The 17124-nt window shown below is 37.9% G+C and overlaps 1 protein-coding gene across 1 annotated transcript in view; it reads right to left on the minus strand.

The window, feature by feature from the left end:
- The window catches only part of LOC108678477 (cytochrome P450 4c3-like), a gene marked incomplete at its 5' end in the record, with an annotated part of 30817 nt that extends 14815 nt beyond the window's left edge, over window positions 1-16002 (minus strand). The window contains 6 exons of the mRNA XM_047884672.1: window positions 9048-9227; window positions 9855-10023; window positions 10460-10641; window positions 11324-11532; window positions 13695-13764; window positions 15922-16002. Of these exons, the coding sequence (XP_047740628.1) occupies window positions 9048-9227; window positions 9855-10023; window positions 10460-10641; window positions 11324-11532; window positions 13695-13764; window positions 15922-16002 (891 nt within the window). The remainder of the gene's footprint in view (window positions 1-9047; window positions 9228-9854; window positions 10024-10459; window positions 10642-11323; window positions 11533-13694; window positions 13765-15921) is intronic.
- Window positions 16003-17124: the final 1122 nt, after the last annotated feature.

A 17124-nucleotide genomic window follows, 5' to 3' on the forward strand; every position in this document is an offset into this window, starting at 1 on the left:
CATATTCTACATTAACTCTAATTTTCATTAATCAAGATTAAAAATGCAATTGATGAATTTATAAACTTAGTTTGATATTTATCTTATCCCAAAATGACAGTAGAGTTCCCTAGCGAACGTTGTTCCGATAGTATTTTTTCCTCAACTTTTGAAAGTCATACAGAGAACTTATCCTGCTTTTACACTACTTCTGCCACTTTATTCATGTTGTCATCTGTCCTTGTTTCAACACAACCAATATATGCCTTTTTTCAACTTGAATTCCTGCTAATGATGATATCCCCTCAGGGGGGACTTTTGACGCGTGTCTGTGCGCGTCAGAAGTCCTATGGGATTTCGCGTTCCTAGGGGGATTGTTCCTGAGCGCCCCACCGCTGAGCCCGCGGTGTCTGACTGCAGGTCTCAGTTGTGGGGTTAAGTTATTATGTAGGTAGGATTCCTTACATCTCCCTTCTCTGTCTCTCTCGTGCGGGCGGCCGACGTCCCGTGTAAGCGACCTCTTGTTCGAGTGTCTTTGTTACTGTTGCTTTTCACCTGTCCCTCCTTGTCACTTCGTCTCTTTGAGATGCTAACGCTGCTTCTTTCGAGCCAGCTTCAGCGGGCTGGACAACTGAGACCTTCCGCCCCTTGTGGGTGATGAATAATTGAGACCTTCCACCTCTATGGTGATGTTCATCTTGACTTTCGGTGCGAGATAGCTAAATAGCTGAAGCGCTAGTAAACATTTGGCCACTAAACTAACTAACTAATGATGATATTTTTTTATCGAGCGATTTCAAACTATTCATTAATTTTGATCTTACTTCAGTCATATAATGAGTTACTTCTACTGTAAGATTTTCTAATTCTATTTCTACTTCAATCATTGCTTGAGTTACTTTTTTGTCAAGATTTGTCATTTCCTGAGTTAGTTTTCCGTCAAGAGTTTCTACTATTGATTTTACTGCAGACAATTCTTTCTCTAGAAAGTTGATATGTACCATGACACCCTCCTTCGCTACATCTATTTTTATTGATCAGTTCTGAATCCTTTCCATGAAAATCAAAGACTTTTGCGACTTGACTGTCGACATAACTTTTACATGCAGGATCCTTTGGCTGGAGCCTCAATTGGACAGAAGATATTTGCAAGTCTTCGATTATCCAGATCTAAATTTTTCCAACGTCAAGGTGTTAATTGAAAGCCAATACCTTACGGACCACTCAGCTGTGATATGGGTGTATTATTAATTCATGTTCCATATATATTAACACCAGTCGTTTTAATAAAGTAAAACTCCTAAAGCCTCTTTCCGTAACTCGTGAAGATATAAGTTTATTCATACGATCAGTTAATATTTTGTTCAGTTCCATGTTTTATCGGTTTCATTTCGTAGTATAAATTTAAGTGGATTAATCTCATTCTAATTTGATTTAATATCTCTAGAAAACTCATGAAATATGTTTCTAATAACCTTCATCTCATTAATATTTTCCATTTTTGTCTGCGAAACTGACTTCGGTCGTACATCCATGATTTGTTCTGTTAAATTAACAAATTTCGCATCATAAATTGAAGCTAAATTTGACTCCAAGATATTAGATTTCTGATTAACTTCAGCAAAAGATAATTTTCCATAAATTTGTAACTCAAAGTTATGAATCCGAAATTCTGAAGTTTTGAGTTCTCGAGCGCTATATGCAAACTATTTATTTTATCATCAAATTGTTTCATTAGCTTATCTTCAATATCCATTTTATAGTTTTTACTCTGTCATCGAGCGCTAACTGCAAACTAACTATTTCTCATCAATTTGTATAATTAGTTTTTCTTCAACATGCAATTCAAAATTCTTGACTTCGCCATCGAAAGTTGACTGCAAACTATCAATTTCCTCATAAAATTGTTTAATTAGTTTTTCTTCAGAAGAATCGATATTGGACTCAAAAATTTTTTATGCATCTTCAAGTGCAGACTCTAAAAGTTTCAAACCTAAATCAGTATTAAAAAACTCAACTTGTAAGTCTTCTAGCATGGTGGTTATAAATAAAGTGAAAGTGGAATGTTCACTTCGAGGAGTTTCTATTGAAGTCTTCAGAGACTCTAAGGAAAATTCAATTATACATTTTATTTCATCCTCGCCATCTCTGTAAGTTGATCAAAGATTCAAATCATTTATATAGATATTAAAATTAGCTATTTTATAAAGAAAAATAAAATAAAGAAATTTTAATACCCATTCTTATAAAAATCTAATAGGATGGAATCAAATCTCTCATATTCCAGTCGTTTTAAAATTTCTAAACATAAATGTGCACAAATTGCATCACACATTTTTTTTTACTTTGTAGACGGGACAAAAAATGTTTAATTTATTCATGAACGTTTTAAACTCGTTAGAACATGTCAAATCATAACTATCAAGGTAATAACAAGTATCATTTAATTTATAACAACAAGTCCAATGCGTTCCAGTTCCCTCTTACACATCCAGATTCAAAATTCCTCGCTCCGTTTTAGAAGGTGAACTAGGCAGTGTATCTCTCATGAAAATATCTCTGACTCTAGATACTTCTAGTACTCTCAAATAAGGTTTTAAATCATCTTGTGTTAATGATTTAATGGGTATTATTTTCTTGGCGGATTCAAGTAGAGACCTTTCCCACAAGATTTTTTTGTGAAGATTTTTTTTCGCTGGGATCAATCTTTAGGGGAGCGTCTGGGTTAAAATTTATCTCGGTTATTTACGAACGGATCACTCTGAAACTTGGTACACATATGTAAAACAGAAATCTAATCTTTTTGTTCATGTGCATTTTTCGAAAAAATGAAAGAAAACGTGAAATTCTTAGAAAACGGCCAAAAAAGGGAGTACCGTAGAAATCTATCTCCTCCTAGGATTTTCAAGGTACAACATCGAGACACATATCATTCGATGCGTAAAGACCATATCTAAAAACTTCACGTGGCGGTTTTTTGGATTCCTTATTCTTGCGGGAGTGGGAGCATTTTTTTCCGATATTTTTCGAAATTTTTCGATTTCACCCTCGCTCTCTCCCACTTTTTGCAAAATAAAATCAGAACTATAACAAAATTGGAAAAACGACTAAGTGACGTGTGTAGATCTTTCTTTTCCAAATCGAATGGTATATGTCTCATTGCTATAGCTTCAAAACTGTAGGAGGAGATAGGATTGCAGTGAGAGAGGTTTTCAGCTTTGGCAACTTTTCAGTAGAGACAACAAACCGCCGCGCGGCACGTAAAGGCACGTAACGTAGCCTAGATACCTAAAGTAAGCGTCAACTCACTTCAAAGTCAGTCATCGGTGCATGGAGCCACTAAATGAACACCATCCCGCGTGCTGTCTGTGAGGTTACTGAGCTCTAACCGAGTGGAGAGAACATTTTATAGTTAATTTTCCCCTTTGGAATTACTGAAGGCCCCCATCCCCTTCCCCCTTAAGGGGTCTGTCGTGAGCGCAAAAATTAACGTACAGAGACGGTTCTAGTACCGTTCGATGCGGCAGAAAGTAAGCTTTAAGATGAGTATAAGAACCGGAGAATGTCTTAATTGGCCGCTTTACGTCAGACGATCCCTTTTATGGTGCCCGGCTGGGTAATTTCCGCCTTAACTTTACTGAAGGGGCCCGGACACCTCCTCCCCTTACGGGATCTGTCGCGAACGCATAAATCAACGTACAGAGATGGTTCTAGTACCGTTCGATGCGTCAGAAAGTAAGCTTTAAGATGAGCCTAAAACCAGAAAAGCCGAAATTTCGACCTTTGGACCCAGACGCTCCCCTTAAACCAGATCCCTTTTCAGCTTTCATTGCTTCATTATGTCGTTTGTTTCTGCTACAAGTTTATCGCCAGCTTTTTTCTTATTAACCGCACTAGTTATATTTCAGAAACTCCTCCTGCCAGAGACCCAGCAGCGCCTAGAACTCCTAGGATAGCAGGAATTGAGAAGATGAAACCCACCTCCTTCTTTTGCTTCTTTTGTTGATACAAAAGAAATTTTAATTTTTTTACAAATCAAGCAACGTCCGTTCTTTAATATTTTATTATTTTTCGTCATAACATACTGAGCATGCTCAGTATCAGTCTTTTTTGACACTTTACGCCGTAAATCATTTTAATAATATATATATCCGAAATAATTTTCACATTTTCAGTAATTTATATCAATTTTTATCATCATCATATTGTAATCGAATTATTCTGTCTGAAAGAATCAGAGCATAAGCTTGTGTATTATCAGCAATATTATTATTATTGAATTCAGCTTTAATCTTCATATCAATAAGACTGTCCTTATTAAGACGCTCATTTTGCCTTACGGTATCAAATACAAAAATCCGATGTAAGAACCTATAATATTTGTATGAAATTGCACTATATGCCTGGGATGCTTAACCTATCATCATTTTATAAACTACTGCATAATTACAAAGTCAATTTGTAAGTCTTGCTCAGGATACCTTTTGCTATTCAGCTGGATACATGCATTCTTTAAATCACAGTGATCAAGCAGTGCATTATTTGATAGTTATTAATTATCTCTATCAGTTTCAAATGCTAAAATGACATAACTAGGCCTTTGAGTTACCGAACTTGGTGTAAGAGTCCAATCCAAGTACTTAATATTATGACTCATTATTGTCTGCTCGAATTGTCGATTCATGTAAGCACTATTCATATTCGAATTATATCTTTCATTTTACTATATAATTTAATAGTTATTTGCTTGAATTATCAACATTACGAAAAATAAACATGATTGTTTTTTAATATAGTTAATAGACTAATAGTTCTAAATGCATTCAAATTATAGTCAATCGCTGTACAATATTGTGCGTATTTACATCTGAAAGAAGAACGAGTATTTAAGAATGGTTGGTTATTAGTACTAATAAAACATTTCAGCACAGCAGCTGAAGCTTCTTCATATAAAAAAAATTGTTTCGGACAAAAACGTATAATTTTTGGCGGGACGATTATCAAGTAAGGAAGATCAAAATATATATTATGCCACAAAATTGTATTGCAAAATACGTTGAAATTGAGCAGTATATAATTTATAATCCAAGCTAATCAAATAAATGAAGGCTACTTGACTAGGAGGTTATTAGGAGACCTAAATATTGAATTAAAAAATACAGAACAAAACAACGCTGAGGGCAAGAATCCACTTCAACGAAGGAAATTCTGAGAAAAATTGAAACAGAAGTGACTACATTAACAATTTTTGAGCTGAATATTTCAGAAGAAGCAGAAGGATCAAGAAGATTCCACAAGAATGCAGAATATCACCAAATATTCTGCCTGGCTGGAAAACGTCAACTATGATGTAACTCAGCCGGGCAGCTCTTGCGACAGCGAATTTTCACAACATACTCTTCAAGAAGCGTTCGCAGCGGCCTTAGAATCTTGGCGTCAGGGTTGTGAAAAATACACGCGGCTGCAGCGGGTTAACTTCGAAAAGTGGTACAAGCTTTATTGGTTTTGATAGAGTAGTTATTGAGAGAAAAATCGGTGGCGTTATAACTTGAATTCACCTTGTATGGCCGCGAATATATAATTTAACATATCACGCAAATAAACAGTAAATATGTACTAGAAACACGTTTAACGCATTAAAGTAAGGAAGCTTTAGCATGCTCACCCATGGTCCTGGCTTTAAAGTGACTCAAGTGTCTAAATCTCAAATGACTTAAATCCAAACAAGTCATGTGGACCAGACGGCTTCCACCCCAGATTACTCAAAGAGTTAGCAACTGTGCTAGCCGGCCCTTTGACGTCATTTTTTCGAAAAACTTTGAACGAAGGGATCTTGCCGGAGTTTGTTGCTGTCGTGCGCCCGAACCTAGAGTTTGGAAACGTCGTGTGGTCACCGAAACTTGAAAAGGACAAAAATTTAATAGAGAGTATTCAAAGACGTGCGACAAGGATAATTCCGGGCTTGAAATGCAAGTCCTATGATGAAAGATTAAAGATTAAGAAGCTTCCAAGCCTCAGTTATCGACGTCTGCGTGGGGAACTCATTGAAGCATACTAGTATACTCATGACTAATACAAGGTTCCAGAAGGATTACTAGAATTTGAAACAAGAACCAACACCAGGGGCCACGACTACAAACTAAAAAAACTCCGTTATAACACATCCATGCGACATTTCTTCTCGCTTCGAGTCACCGAATGTGGAACAGCCTCCCTGATGGCATCGTTGACGCTCCGAGTATGAACGCCTTCAAGAACAGACTAGACGAGGCTATGCAAGAGCATATGTTCAGTCTTAAAATGCATAGCAAATTACGGACCAGGCAATAAGTCCAGCAGCTATATCAATCAATCGCCTGTTATGGAAAGATCGGGTTCCAAAGGCCGGATCACTTGTGAATCATGTCACGAAAAGTTCAAGAATCGGCAACAGGTCATGGGCCTATTTCTTCAGTGCCGACTTTTCTATTCTTCTATTCTATTCTAAGAATCAGTGTTTTGGCATGTTATAATTTGTTTACGAAGCGATTACCGTGGAGTCTGGTTCAAACGAACTTCGAGGGCACTTTACACGTAAGTTCAATAGAAGACAGGAGATATAAAAAGTCGCGATAATTGATAAGAACGGATAATAATGACCAAGCACAAGATTCATGGGCTAAACGAAATAGTTCAGTCTTTTGGCCTTGACGAAACACTGGCGATGGAGCCGGCTCAGCCGATGTTGCGGAAGCCGGCAGACCGGTCGAGATTCTGACGGCGGCGACCGGGAACTCTGTCGCTGACGGTAGATAGACTTGTAGATTGTATGAGGAGGTCCGCTGTTGATGACGAGCGCAGGCGACTTCTAGAAGGCAGATCCGACACGCGCTGCAGACATTCCGTGAGATAAGGAGGCGCCAGACCTTGAAAGCATCGGAACGTCAGAACAGCGACCTTGAACTGGGTGCGCTGCTGCATGCGCACGCAGATCACGTGATATCGGCGTAATGTGGTCGAATTTTCGCTTATAGCACGCGAGTCGCTTAACAGCGTTCATTACGGATTGCAGTTTATCGAGTGCCGTGAAATTGAAATCTGGATGAAATTTAAAAATACAAATTGAATACCCGTATTCACCCTACAACAGAGAAGGGTTTAGGACTTGTTGAATGCTCATCTCCACCTACAATAGACGAGAATATTGGACTTGGTGAATGTTTTTTTTTTCACTTTTGGCAAGGGCGTTTCTCGGTTATGTGCTCAATACCGACTTTTCGCACTCACCCTCATGATTATCTGCATTAATTATACAGTAATTTCATGAAGTGGCGCGCATCACTTCCTGCGCTGCAGGGTGACCATAACACCATGGTCAGGACGCAGGATTAGCTCTCCTAGCAGGCCGAGCTCCTCGACGCTCTGTTTGGCAGTCACTTCATAAGTGCGTAAGAAATGCGCCAGCATGACCTTCTCTTCCATCAGGGCAAACTTCTGACCTGTACATAGCCGAATATAATATAATATAGTGATATATAATATTCTAATAAAATATATATATAAGAATACTATAACAACATATAGAGTGTTATACAAATTCATATTAAAGTAATAAAAAGTATCTTCGAGTTACGAGTAAAAACACAATTTTGCGCTAGAACCTAGTCGACTATGAAGATCCAACACAAGCGTTGCAAAAATGTGACCTAATTATTGAATTTCAAACAATGGGAGCAGCTTCAAGGGTTAAATTTTCACAAAATATTGACGCTGACTTCTAACAACGTTGACAACTTACGTTTATTTACGGACTTTTTAATCGTAGCAATGATGGTTCACATAAGGGGAGCGTCTTGAGGAAAATTTATCTCGGTTATTTACAAACGGATCACTTTGAAACTTGGTACACATAAGTAAAACCGAATCCTAAGACATTTTTGCTTCTTTCAATTTTTCGAAATAAATGAAAGAAAACGTGAAATTCTTAGAAAACGGTAAAAACGGGAAAACTGTAGAAATTTATCTCCTCCTAGGATTTTCAAGCTACAACATCGAGACGCATATGCATATCATTCGATGCGTATCTATCGAATCTATCGATTCGTTGTAGTTTTTTTCAAAATTCAAATTTTTGTGGGTATGGGAGCATTTTTATGCATTTTTCGAATTCCCCCTATTCCCCCCCTTTTCCAAAATATTTTCAAAACTATAACAAAATTATATAAAAAGCTACCAAAATTAAACAAAAGCGACCAATCCCTAGATCTTTTATTTGCAAATCGAACGGTATATCTCTCATCACTGTAGCTTAAAAACTCTAGGAGGAGATAGATTTACAGTGACAATAAGTGTGAATGTTCAGGAGGGCGCGACTAAGTCCCGCGCGCCTCGAAATCGGCATTCAAGGTTGCCAGGATGTAAGACTAGACGATACCGGAGCTGAATTTCTGTCAAGGATGATGCGAACGACTGCACGAGAACCATCCCCCCACGACTGCAGCCTGGTAACTAAAGCGCAATGTGTTCAGACTAACTATTTCATGTGCACTGCCGATAATTTCCGCCATGTTAAATTTTAAAGAACTCCACCACCCCTAACCATTTCGCGATCTATCGTGAACGCATGAATCAACGTACAGAGATGGTTTTGGTACCGTTGGATAGGTCAGAATGTCAGCTTTAAGATTAGACTAAAAACCGGAAAAGCCAAAATCCAAAATTTTTCGCCAGACGCACCTCATAAGGATGATAGTTCAATAACACTAATAATATGTTTTTGAGTTCAATGAGTAAACCTAAAGAAGAAGAGAAGGCCGTTAGTTGGCATAAGAGAGGAAGAGAAGGCCGTTAGTTTGCACAGGCAATGAAGGGAAGACCATTATTTGGCATACACGACGAAGAAAAGGCACACACAAAAACATATTTGAATATTTTCAAAATTCGTTCGAATTTCTGACTTCGACTTCGGACTGCCGAAACCCTACCGCCCATTTCTTCCCCACTGCCCCTTCCCTTAGATCTTTCCTCCACCCCCAGAGGGGCGGTACGCCGGTACCGCCAACTTTGGGAACCACAGGCGTACAACATACCAATGCAGTTCCGGGGCCCGGCGCTAAAGGGCACGTAGGAGTACGGGTGTCTTTTGGTTACTTCGTCGCCCAAGAAGCGATCGGGGTTGAACTCTTCAGGGTTGGGGAATTGTTCGGGGTCACGATGTATACAGTAGATCATGGCGATGACGTTTGTGCCGGCCGGAAGCTCGTAGCCGTCTGAAATTAAAAACTAAATAAAAAATAGAGAAAGGGTAACAACAGCATCATAAAAAATATAGGAAGTACATTATATTAGATGGTAAGTTGGATAATAATAGGTGTGAAAATGAATTTTTCGAATAGTGAGACGATAGATGGGGTAACGAACGTCAAGCATCTCAATCACATCGAGGATTCTTCCACAAGTAAAATCATCAAGTCACAAACGGGTTTTGATTAGTAGCTATTCATTTGGCCATCGTGCAAACAACATATTAAATAGTGAAAAAAATAATTCAATCCAGTGTGCCTCTTACAAGTATAAAAAATTTTAAAAGCATGGAAGAAAATTTTACTTTACCAACAGGCATGATATGGAGTTGCATTTCGCCTAATTTTTAACAACAGGGACCGCATTTTGAGTATATGACATGTTCAATCATGTAACCATAATACAATTCAAGCAAGATACTCTACCACACTAACAATAATAAGAAGTATTCAAACATATTTTTAAATATGTTTGAATAAATAGGACAAAATTTACCTTTTCCAGTAATTCACGAATTACGGATAGTGATATTGACAGTATCTTGCTCAATGCCTGATTATATATTATTGAAACCGATGCACTGTAACACTGACTGAGAGTAGCAGGTTTTAGGAGCTTGCGCCCAACGAATGGAACGGATGGGAAGATCCTTAGGGCCTCTTTGATGCACGCCTCCAGGAGCTTCAAGTCTCGCAGGGCATCAGTTGTGATGGTCACATCGCCTTCACCCAGCACATCGTTCAGCTCTTGCACCACGCGCGCCTGAAAAAGAAAATTTGAAATTCGTTCATGGTTGATTCATAAGTTTCACTCATGCAATTTTGAGACGTTTCTTCGTGAATTCAACAGTCTATTTCCTAATGAATTGCTGGTGCAGTACTGATGAAAAGAATTACGAGTTCGTAACTCTTTCAGCCATTCACTGACGGCTTTACAAGCTAGACTCACCAACCACAGACAAGAACCCGGCTGCTTCTTGCACTTGGCTGCTACGTGTATATCCATTAGCCGATACGTGTACGTGATCCGTTACGTGTACTTGAGCCGCTGTATGTACTTAAGCCACTTGGTGTACTTCATTCACTACATGTACTTAAGCCCTTACGTGTATTTAGTCCCTTAAGTGCACTGAGTTTTTTTGATAAAACGATCTCAGGTCGATCCTTACTATCATTCAATTGTGGACTCGATGGCTCACCTGAATTTGTGGATGCCTGCCGAGGAGGTAAATGGTGAAGCTCAGCGCTGCCGCTGTGGTGTCGTGTCCTTCGAACATGAACGTGTCCACCTCCTCCCGGAGGTCCTCGTCCGTCAACCGAGCGTCCGAGCTTTCTGATGCCTCCAGCAGCAGGTCCAGGAACGCCAGGCGCTTCTTGGCACCTGAGGCAAAGACAGCTTCATTAGTATCTCTGGTGACCAATATATATGTCGTAATATTACTGTTTAGCCCGTCGCCCCACTATAGAAACTCGCTAAAGTACACTAACCTTCTTAACACGTAGCGGCCTACGTCAGGAATGCCAGATGGCCAAAAAACTGCCAAGCCCGCGAATAAAAAGGCCTATAACTCAATATACACTAGTATATATGTAGGTTCCGTTATAAAATTTCATTTTTTTCAGTCCTTAAATTTAATTTGGGAGTACCCCTATTATAAATTTTAGCCAGCCAATGTAATTGAAAAAAAAACTAAATCACGGAATTCCTCCGGAAAAAATTCCGTTTGACAACCGTGGCCTAAGTATACGTGGCGGCCGATTTCTCGTCTGTGCTGGGTGAGGTTAGCTCGAAAATCAGTCAGTGATTGGCAGACGGAGTCGGGAAATCTTAACTATTTTTAGGGCTACGGCTGATGAGTGTGGTTCTATTTAAATTAGCTACATCACAGTTATTTTGAAAAGAAATCATCAAAGGAAACTTTGAAGCTAATTGCAAAATTAATTGCCGGATAAGCATTCACGCAGCATTTATTAAATGACATTTATTGTCATCTTGGATGGTCGAAATCATTAATTTCAGAATTTTTAAGAATGGAAGAAAAAGATTTTTTTAATTTACCAACCGATTATCTGCGGTTCTTGAGCACTATTCCCCGCCCCTTGCTTCTTGATCTTGTTGTACTCGATGCGTCGGGTTCTGATGGCGCCGAGAGACATGGCGTGCAGGGTGTCGATGTACCGACGCTGTTTCTTCTCCAGCCCTGAGAGCTTGAAGATGAGGTCGCTGTGCAGCCACGGTGAAAACTGCCGCGTCTGGATTAGTTCCGCAATTCTGAGTAAATAATTGATTTATTAGTTATTTTATTTAATTATTAGTTGATAATTAATTTTAATTAAGAATAATGTCGCGTCGCGCGAGTTAAACTATTGGAGTTTAGGGTTTACAGCGCTCTGCCTTCTCTCAGAACCATCCGCCTAGCTCCACTTCCGCCCGCTAGCGTGCAGCATGCGGCGTCTCATTTAGTAGTGACGAACTCCTGCGTTAGCATAAGATGTGTAGCTAATTCATTGCCTAGAAATCCAGTTCATTCATTGTCCATATAAAGTCTTTGTTTCACTGTGTCTTGTGTTAGTGCTTATTTGATCTTGATAAACCTGGTAAGCCCATTGTGAAATGCAATAGTAGTTTTTTTTGACTTTTCTTTGTTTTACTTATTGTCGGCCATTATCGTGTAACCGAATCTCCATCTTCTTTCTGTCCAGACGTGCGCAAACTTGATGTTGTTTCAATGTAACAGTAAATTGTTAGCGACCAATCGAACTGATGAATAAGATCGACGTGCCACATCTCGTAAGTGTAATGCTTGTCTTTGTTTTCTAAGCTACTGCTGTCATTATTGCATTATTTACACATTCATGAAATATTTAGATTGTTGCCAGCCTAAATTTAGGATTATTCTTTTTCGCAAAGTTCAGTACCTATCCATTGATTCTGTATAACGAGTTTCTTGGTATTTTGTTAACTTTCAGTGAGATTAAAAGTTCATGTTGTTTTTTCGAGTATTACTTCTGCTCTATTATGTGCAGATTTACGGTCGAACTTTCAGGCAGTAAACCTGGACTGAGTATCAAGAATGTCTTACTTACTGTCCTTGGGTTCACCGTTACTTGGCTGAAAATAGAAGATTTAGGTAGCCTCGAATTCAGTCCAAGACAAATAATAATATAATTTTTGCAATTCAGGGTCCGCCAAAAAAACCTCCCTGATTTCAATAGGCTTTTGCAAAAATTATACGACACATACAAAACAATTAATTTTATTTGTGAATAGCTTATTTGATGCCATTTTACATCACATAGTGCACTTTACTTGGTTTTGAAAATTATGTTCGATAAATGATGTCCCCCATTGTTAAGACATTCACGAGGTCTTTCCCTGAAGTTGCCCATAGTTCTTCGTGTAACTTCCCTTGGAATGGCTGCCACTTCCTGCCTAATGGCATGTTTTAGTTCTCGCAGATTTCTGGGACGATGTTTGTACACTTCAACCTTTAGGTAGCCCCACAGAAAGACTCACACTGCTCACACTGCTCACCGGTCCATGGAAATGTTAAGAGAGTTGTTCGTTGGACGTCTTGCTTCTTTAAGAGGAGACATTTCCTGGCCCCCACGGTCACCCGACCTATCACCTTGTGATTTCTTTCTGTGGGGCTACCTAAAGGCTGAAGTGTACAAACATCGTCAGAGAAATCTGCAAGAACTAAAACATGCCATTAGGCAGGAAGTGGCAGCCATTCCAAGGGAAGTTACACGAAGAACTATGGGCCACTTCAGGGAAAGACTACGTGAATGTCTTAACAATGGGGGACATCATTTATCGAACAAAATTTTCAAAACCAAGTAAAGTGCACTAATTGATGTAAAATGGCATCAAATAAGCTATTCACTACTACAATTATTGTTTTGCATGTGTCGCATAATTTTTGCAAAAGCCTATTGAAATCAGGGAGGTTTTTTTTGGCGGATCCTGTATTATGTATACATGTACATAGAGAATAGATAAGTCGTACAATAATTAGTTATAATATTACTAGCGAATTATAATATTATGAAAATATAATATTAAAATTTATCCACATTGGCCGTCAAATAGACATCACTTATCATGAATGACACCTCGATAAAACTATAACGGTCTATTCCAAAATAACTCAATTCATCCTGTGGTCTTAATTTTATTTTACAATAAATCAAGAACCAACATAATTTTTCAGATGTAAATTCTTGTTTATTAAATGAAGGTACGTATGTGAATTAACGTAATAAAGTACGTGATGATGGCCTTGAGCACATGAAATATTTGGCCTGGATCCAATGCAAGACGCTAGACGTTACATATAACAGAGACTAGCATTTACGTGGAATAAAGATGTTAAATTTATCTTCAATATAAATACTGACAGCCATTGAGGAATTTTACCAAGGCCAACTCACCCTACTACGGCTTTGACATAGTCGCTTTCTTCGTCGTTCTGAACGTTGATGTCGTTCCCCATTGCGGTCTCTGTAAGAAAAGGATATTACCATAGGTTATATCAATAAACTATACAACAATTGAATTTTCGACATGACGAGAGTACGAAATTAATTGTAGTGATCTCGGCAGTATTGTTAGAATAAGATAAGTTGTAGACATCTTGCTAACTTAATATTGTACATATTGTCATCCGTAACAATGGTCAGTAACAACGGTCAGTAACAACAAAAATCATAGACAACTATAACAAACATAATTTGCGAAGTGTTTTATAATACTTTTAAGATCCGATAAGAACAATTATAAAATTGAATACTAGAACAGCAACCATAGCACAATTTGATATCTAACGATGGCAACATCTTGAAAGACTTCCGGATTTTCCCGGAGGCCTATTCCGAGCCCTTCATTCTTGCCCTGACGCCAACACGCGAGGCTCTCTGCCGTGCCTTCCTTAGTAGTTCTTTATAGGTGTTGTGATATCTATACACTGGGTGAGTAGAAAATTTATTCTTAATGATGTAACCTTGTTTAAGTTGTTTTGAATAAATGTTCCGTGTAGCTATTTTAGCCTTGCGAGTGTTAATTAACTAAGAAAGTCTAGTTGAGATAATCGGCTAGGCTAGAGGAACGCTCCTAAAGACGGATATTGCTTAGCCCCCAGGCTGATGTAGGAGTGGCTCGGTTGACCACATATTCAAATAGGTGTTGATAGCAAATGGATAAACATTGTGACGATAATTCCTTATGTAATCATATCTTAACTAGAGTGAGTATTGTTAACGTTGAGTGGAAAACTAGAGTGAATATTGTTAATGCTGAGTGGAAAATTACTCAGGCCTAAAGTTAGTTTCTGAAATGATTGTGGAAATCACACCTGTAGAAATAATTCCAATGGCTAGAGAGATCATGTTAGAATTGTTCATTATTACTATTTTATCCATTTTGATTCAGTATTATTGAGGATTCTTTAATGTTCATTAATATTGTTTTCATAGGAAAGAATAGGATGAATTTTATTAAACTTAAATGTCTATTGTTGAGGAATATTGATTCAACTGTTGCAAGAATAATTTGAATATAATAGAATGAACTGTACTGTAGACAGTGACTTGGGAATTTAAATAATATGATTAAAGTAATTAAAATACGTCATATCATAATTGGGAGACTAATTAATTTGAGTCTGACTCATTGTGTATTGGAATTTTATCCTATGCCGATTTTGATTATGTAACAGTGATTGCTTATGGATGATAGTGATAAATTTAAATAATTTCCCCATTGAGGATTATCGAGTATTCAATAATAGTTGATACTTATAGTAGGATTTGATTGTGGATTTTGATACAGTTAGCTTCAATGATATTGAAGTCAATATATTTCTTGTTATTGTTCAAATAAGATATTCCATTACATTAATTTAATTGGGGGAAACCTAAGAAATGTAAAATGAATGAATTTTTAGGTTACTGATTGAAATGTTAATGGTTAAAAGGACTAAGTTGGATTTTAAGATTAATTCCCTACATTACTGTCTCGATAAATTGAAAGAAGAGTTGGTCAGACTAGATATGAATTAAACATAAATTGTCACTTGAATTTAAATTAGTTGTAATTAAATTAATCCAGAAATGTGTTGGTGGAAGTCATTATTAAATTAAACTCGTGGTAAATTCTACGGATGATATCGGTCGATGAAATATTTTATCCATGCCCTGTATTAATGTCGATGAAATATTTTACCCATGTCATGTATTAATGCTCAACTTTGTTCGCAGGCCTATTTACCGTACATGTTGACATCAAACTAAATAAACACGAAACCTCTGACCTGCATCCTCCTATTACCCTACCTGCATCTAGGGAAGCATCAGTCTAATATAAATCGCAAGAGAAACATTAATCAAACGACTAGTCCTCCCCAGTCTTCAGTGAGATAAACCTTTCCTTCCCAAAGTAACGACACTGGCAACCAATAACCTGCCAAATAATCAACACTTATTTTTAGAGTTTATTCTTTTGTATTTTTTTCATACAATCGAGCTTGCGATTAATGTTTCCCTTAAAATATTTCTACCATGTAAGATCTAGAAAATTATTGTTGATATTATTAACTAGATAATTATAAGTGCATCGTAGCTGTCGACCGTGACAGGACCCAAAGCTCCCCTGGCGGCTCACCCATGATAACGTCGAGAGTGAAGAGCGTCACTGAGGGGTACACGTTGAAGGGCTTGTCCCCTACATTGTACTGGAGCTTGTCTACAAACCGCAGGGCTTGGCGATTGAAAACTTCCACGAAATCTTCCAAGATTTTAAAATGGAAGGTTGGGGTCAGGAGCCGCCGGCGTGACTTCCACTTTTGACCTGGAAATTTGATTGAGACTAAATGTTTGTTGGCGTTGGCGAGTTATTAAAAAAATTTTACAGTACAGTTTTACAGTAAGAGAGAATGACTCGATTTAGAATTAATTTATATTTAGCAGTTAGTTTGTACAAAATAAGAATGAGACTTCATGCGCTGAAAATGGGGTGAAATATGTCACTACATGAATTATGAAAAAAATTTCAGATCAAAATACGAGGCATGTTTTTTAAGTAAGGACCATTTTGAAATTAAAAAAGTCGTTCAAAGATATTGCAATAATTTTTTTTTACATAAATGCCTGTACCTTAATCTACTTTTCTACATAATTTCCGTGAATATTAAGGCACTTGTCATAACGTGGCACCAGTTTTTTAAAACATTCCTGATAAAATTCTGCCGCCTGACTTGTTAACCACGGCATCACAAATGTTTTGACTTCGTTATTTTCTTGAAGACGCCGACCACCCAGGTGTTTCTTCAAGTGCAGTGTGATGCATTTGATGTAGTGTGATGTATCACACTGCACTTGATGCATCAAATGCATCACACTGCACTCTTCATTTGTGATGCAGTGGTTAACAAGTCAGGCGGCAGCATTTTATCAGGAGGGTATTCAAAAACTGGTGCCACGTTATGACAAGGGCCTTAATATTCGCGGAAATAACGTAGAAAAGTAAATTAAGGTACAGGCTTTCATGTGAAAATAAAATGATTGCGATATATTTGCACGTCTTTTTTTAATTCCAAAACGGTACTGACTTAAAAAACATGCATTGTATAATAGACTTAAAACCGATCTTCACAACATAACATAACGAAAGATTTCCTCTGATGAGGGCAAGGCTAAGGTTCTTAATCAGTTCTTCAGCAGTGGGTTCACAGATGAGGACTTGAACAGCATTCCAGATATTGAGGAGCGCTCAGTCGGCTCGAAGTTAACATGTTTTGAAATACACGAAGAAGAGGTTCTCAAGCGCCTGGTAGCTCAAAATCCCAACAAGTCATGTGGACCAGAC

This window comes from Hyalella azteca, unplaced genomic scaffold (genome assembly GCF_000764305.2).
Source record: "Hyalella azteca isolate HAZT.00-mixed unplaced genomic scaffold, Hazt_2.0.2 contig15838, whole genome shotgun sequence".
NCBI classification, from domain to species: Eukaryota; Metazoa; Arthropoda; class Malacostraca; order Amphipoda; family Hyalellidae; genus Hyalella; species Hyalella azteca.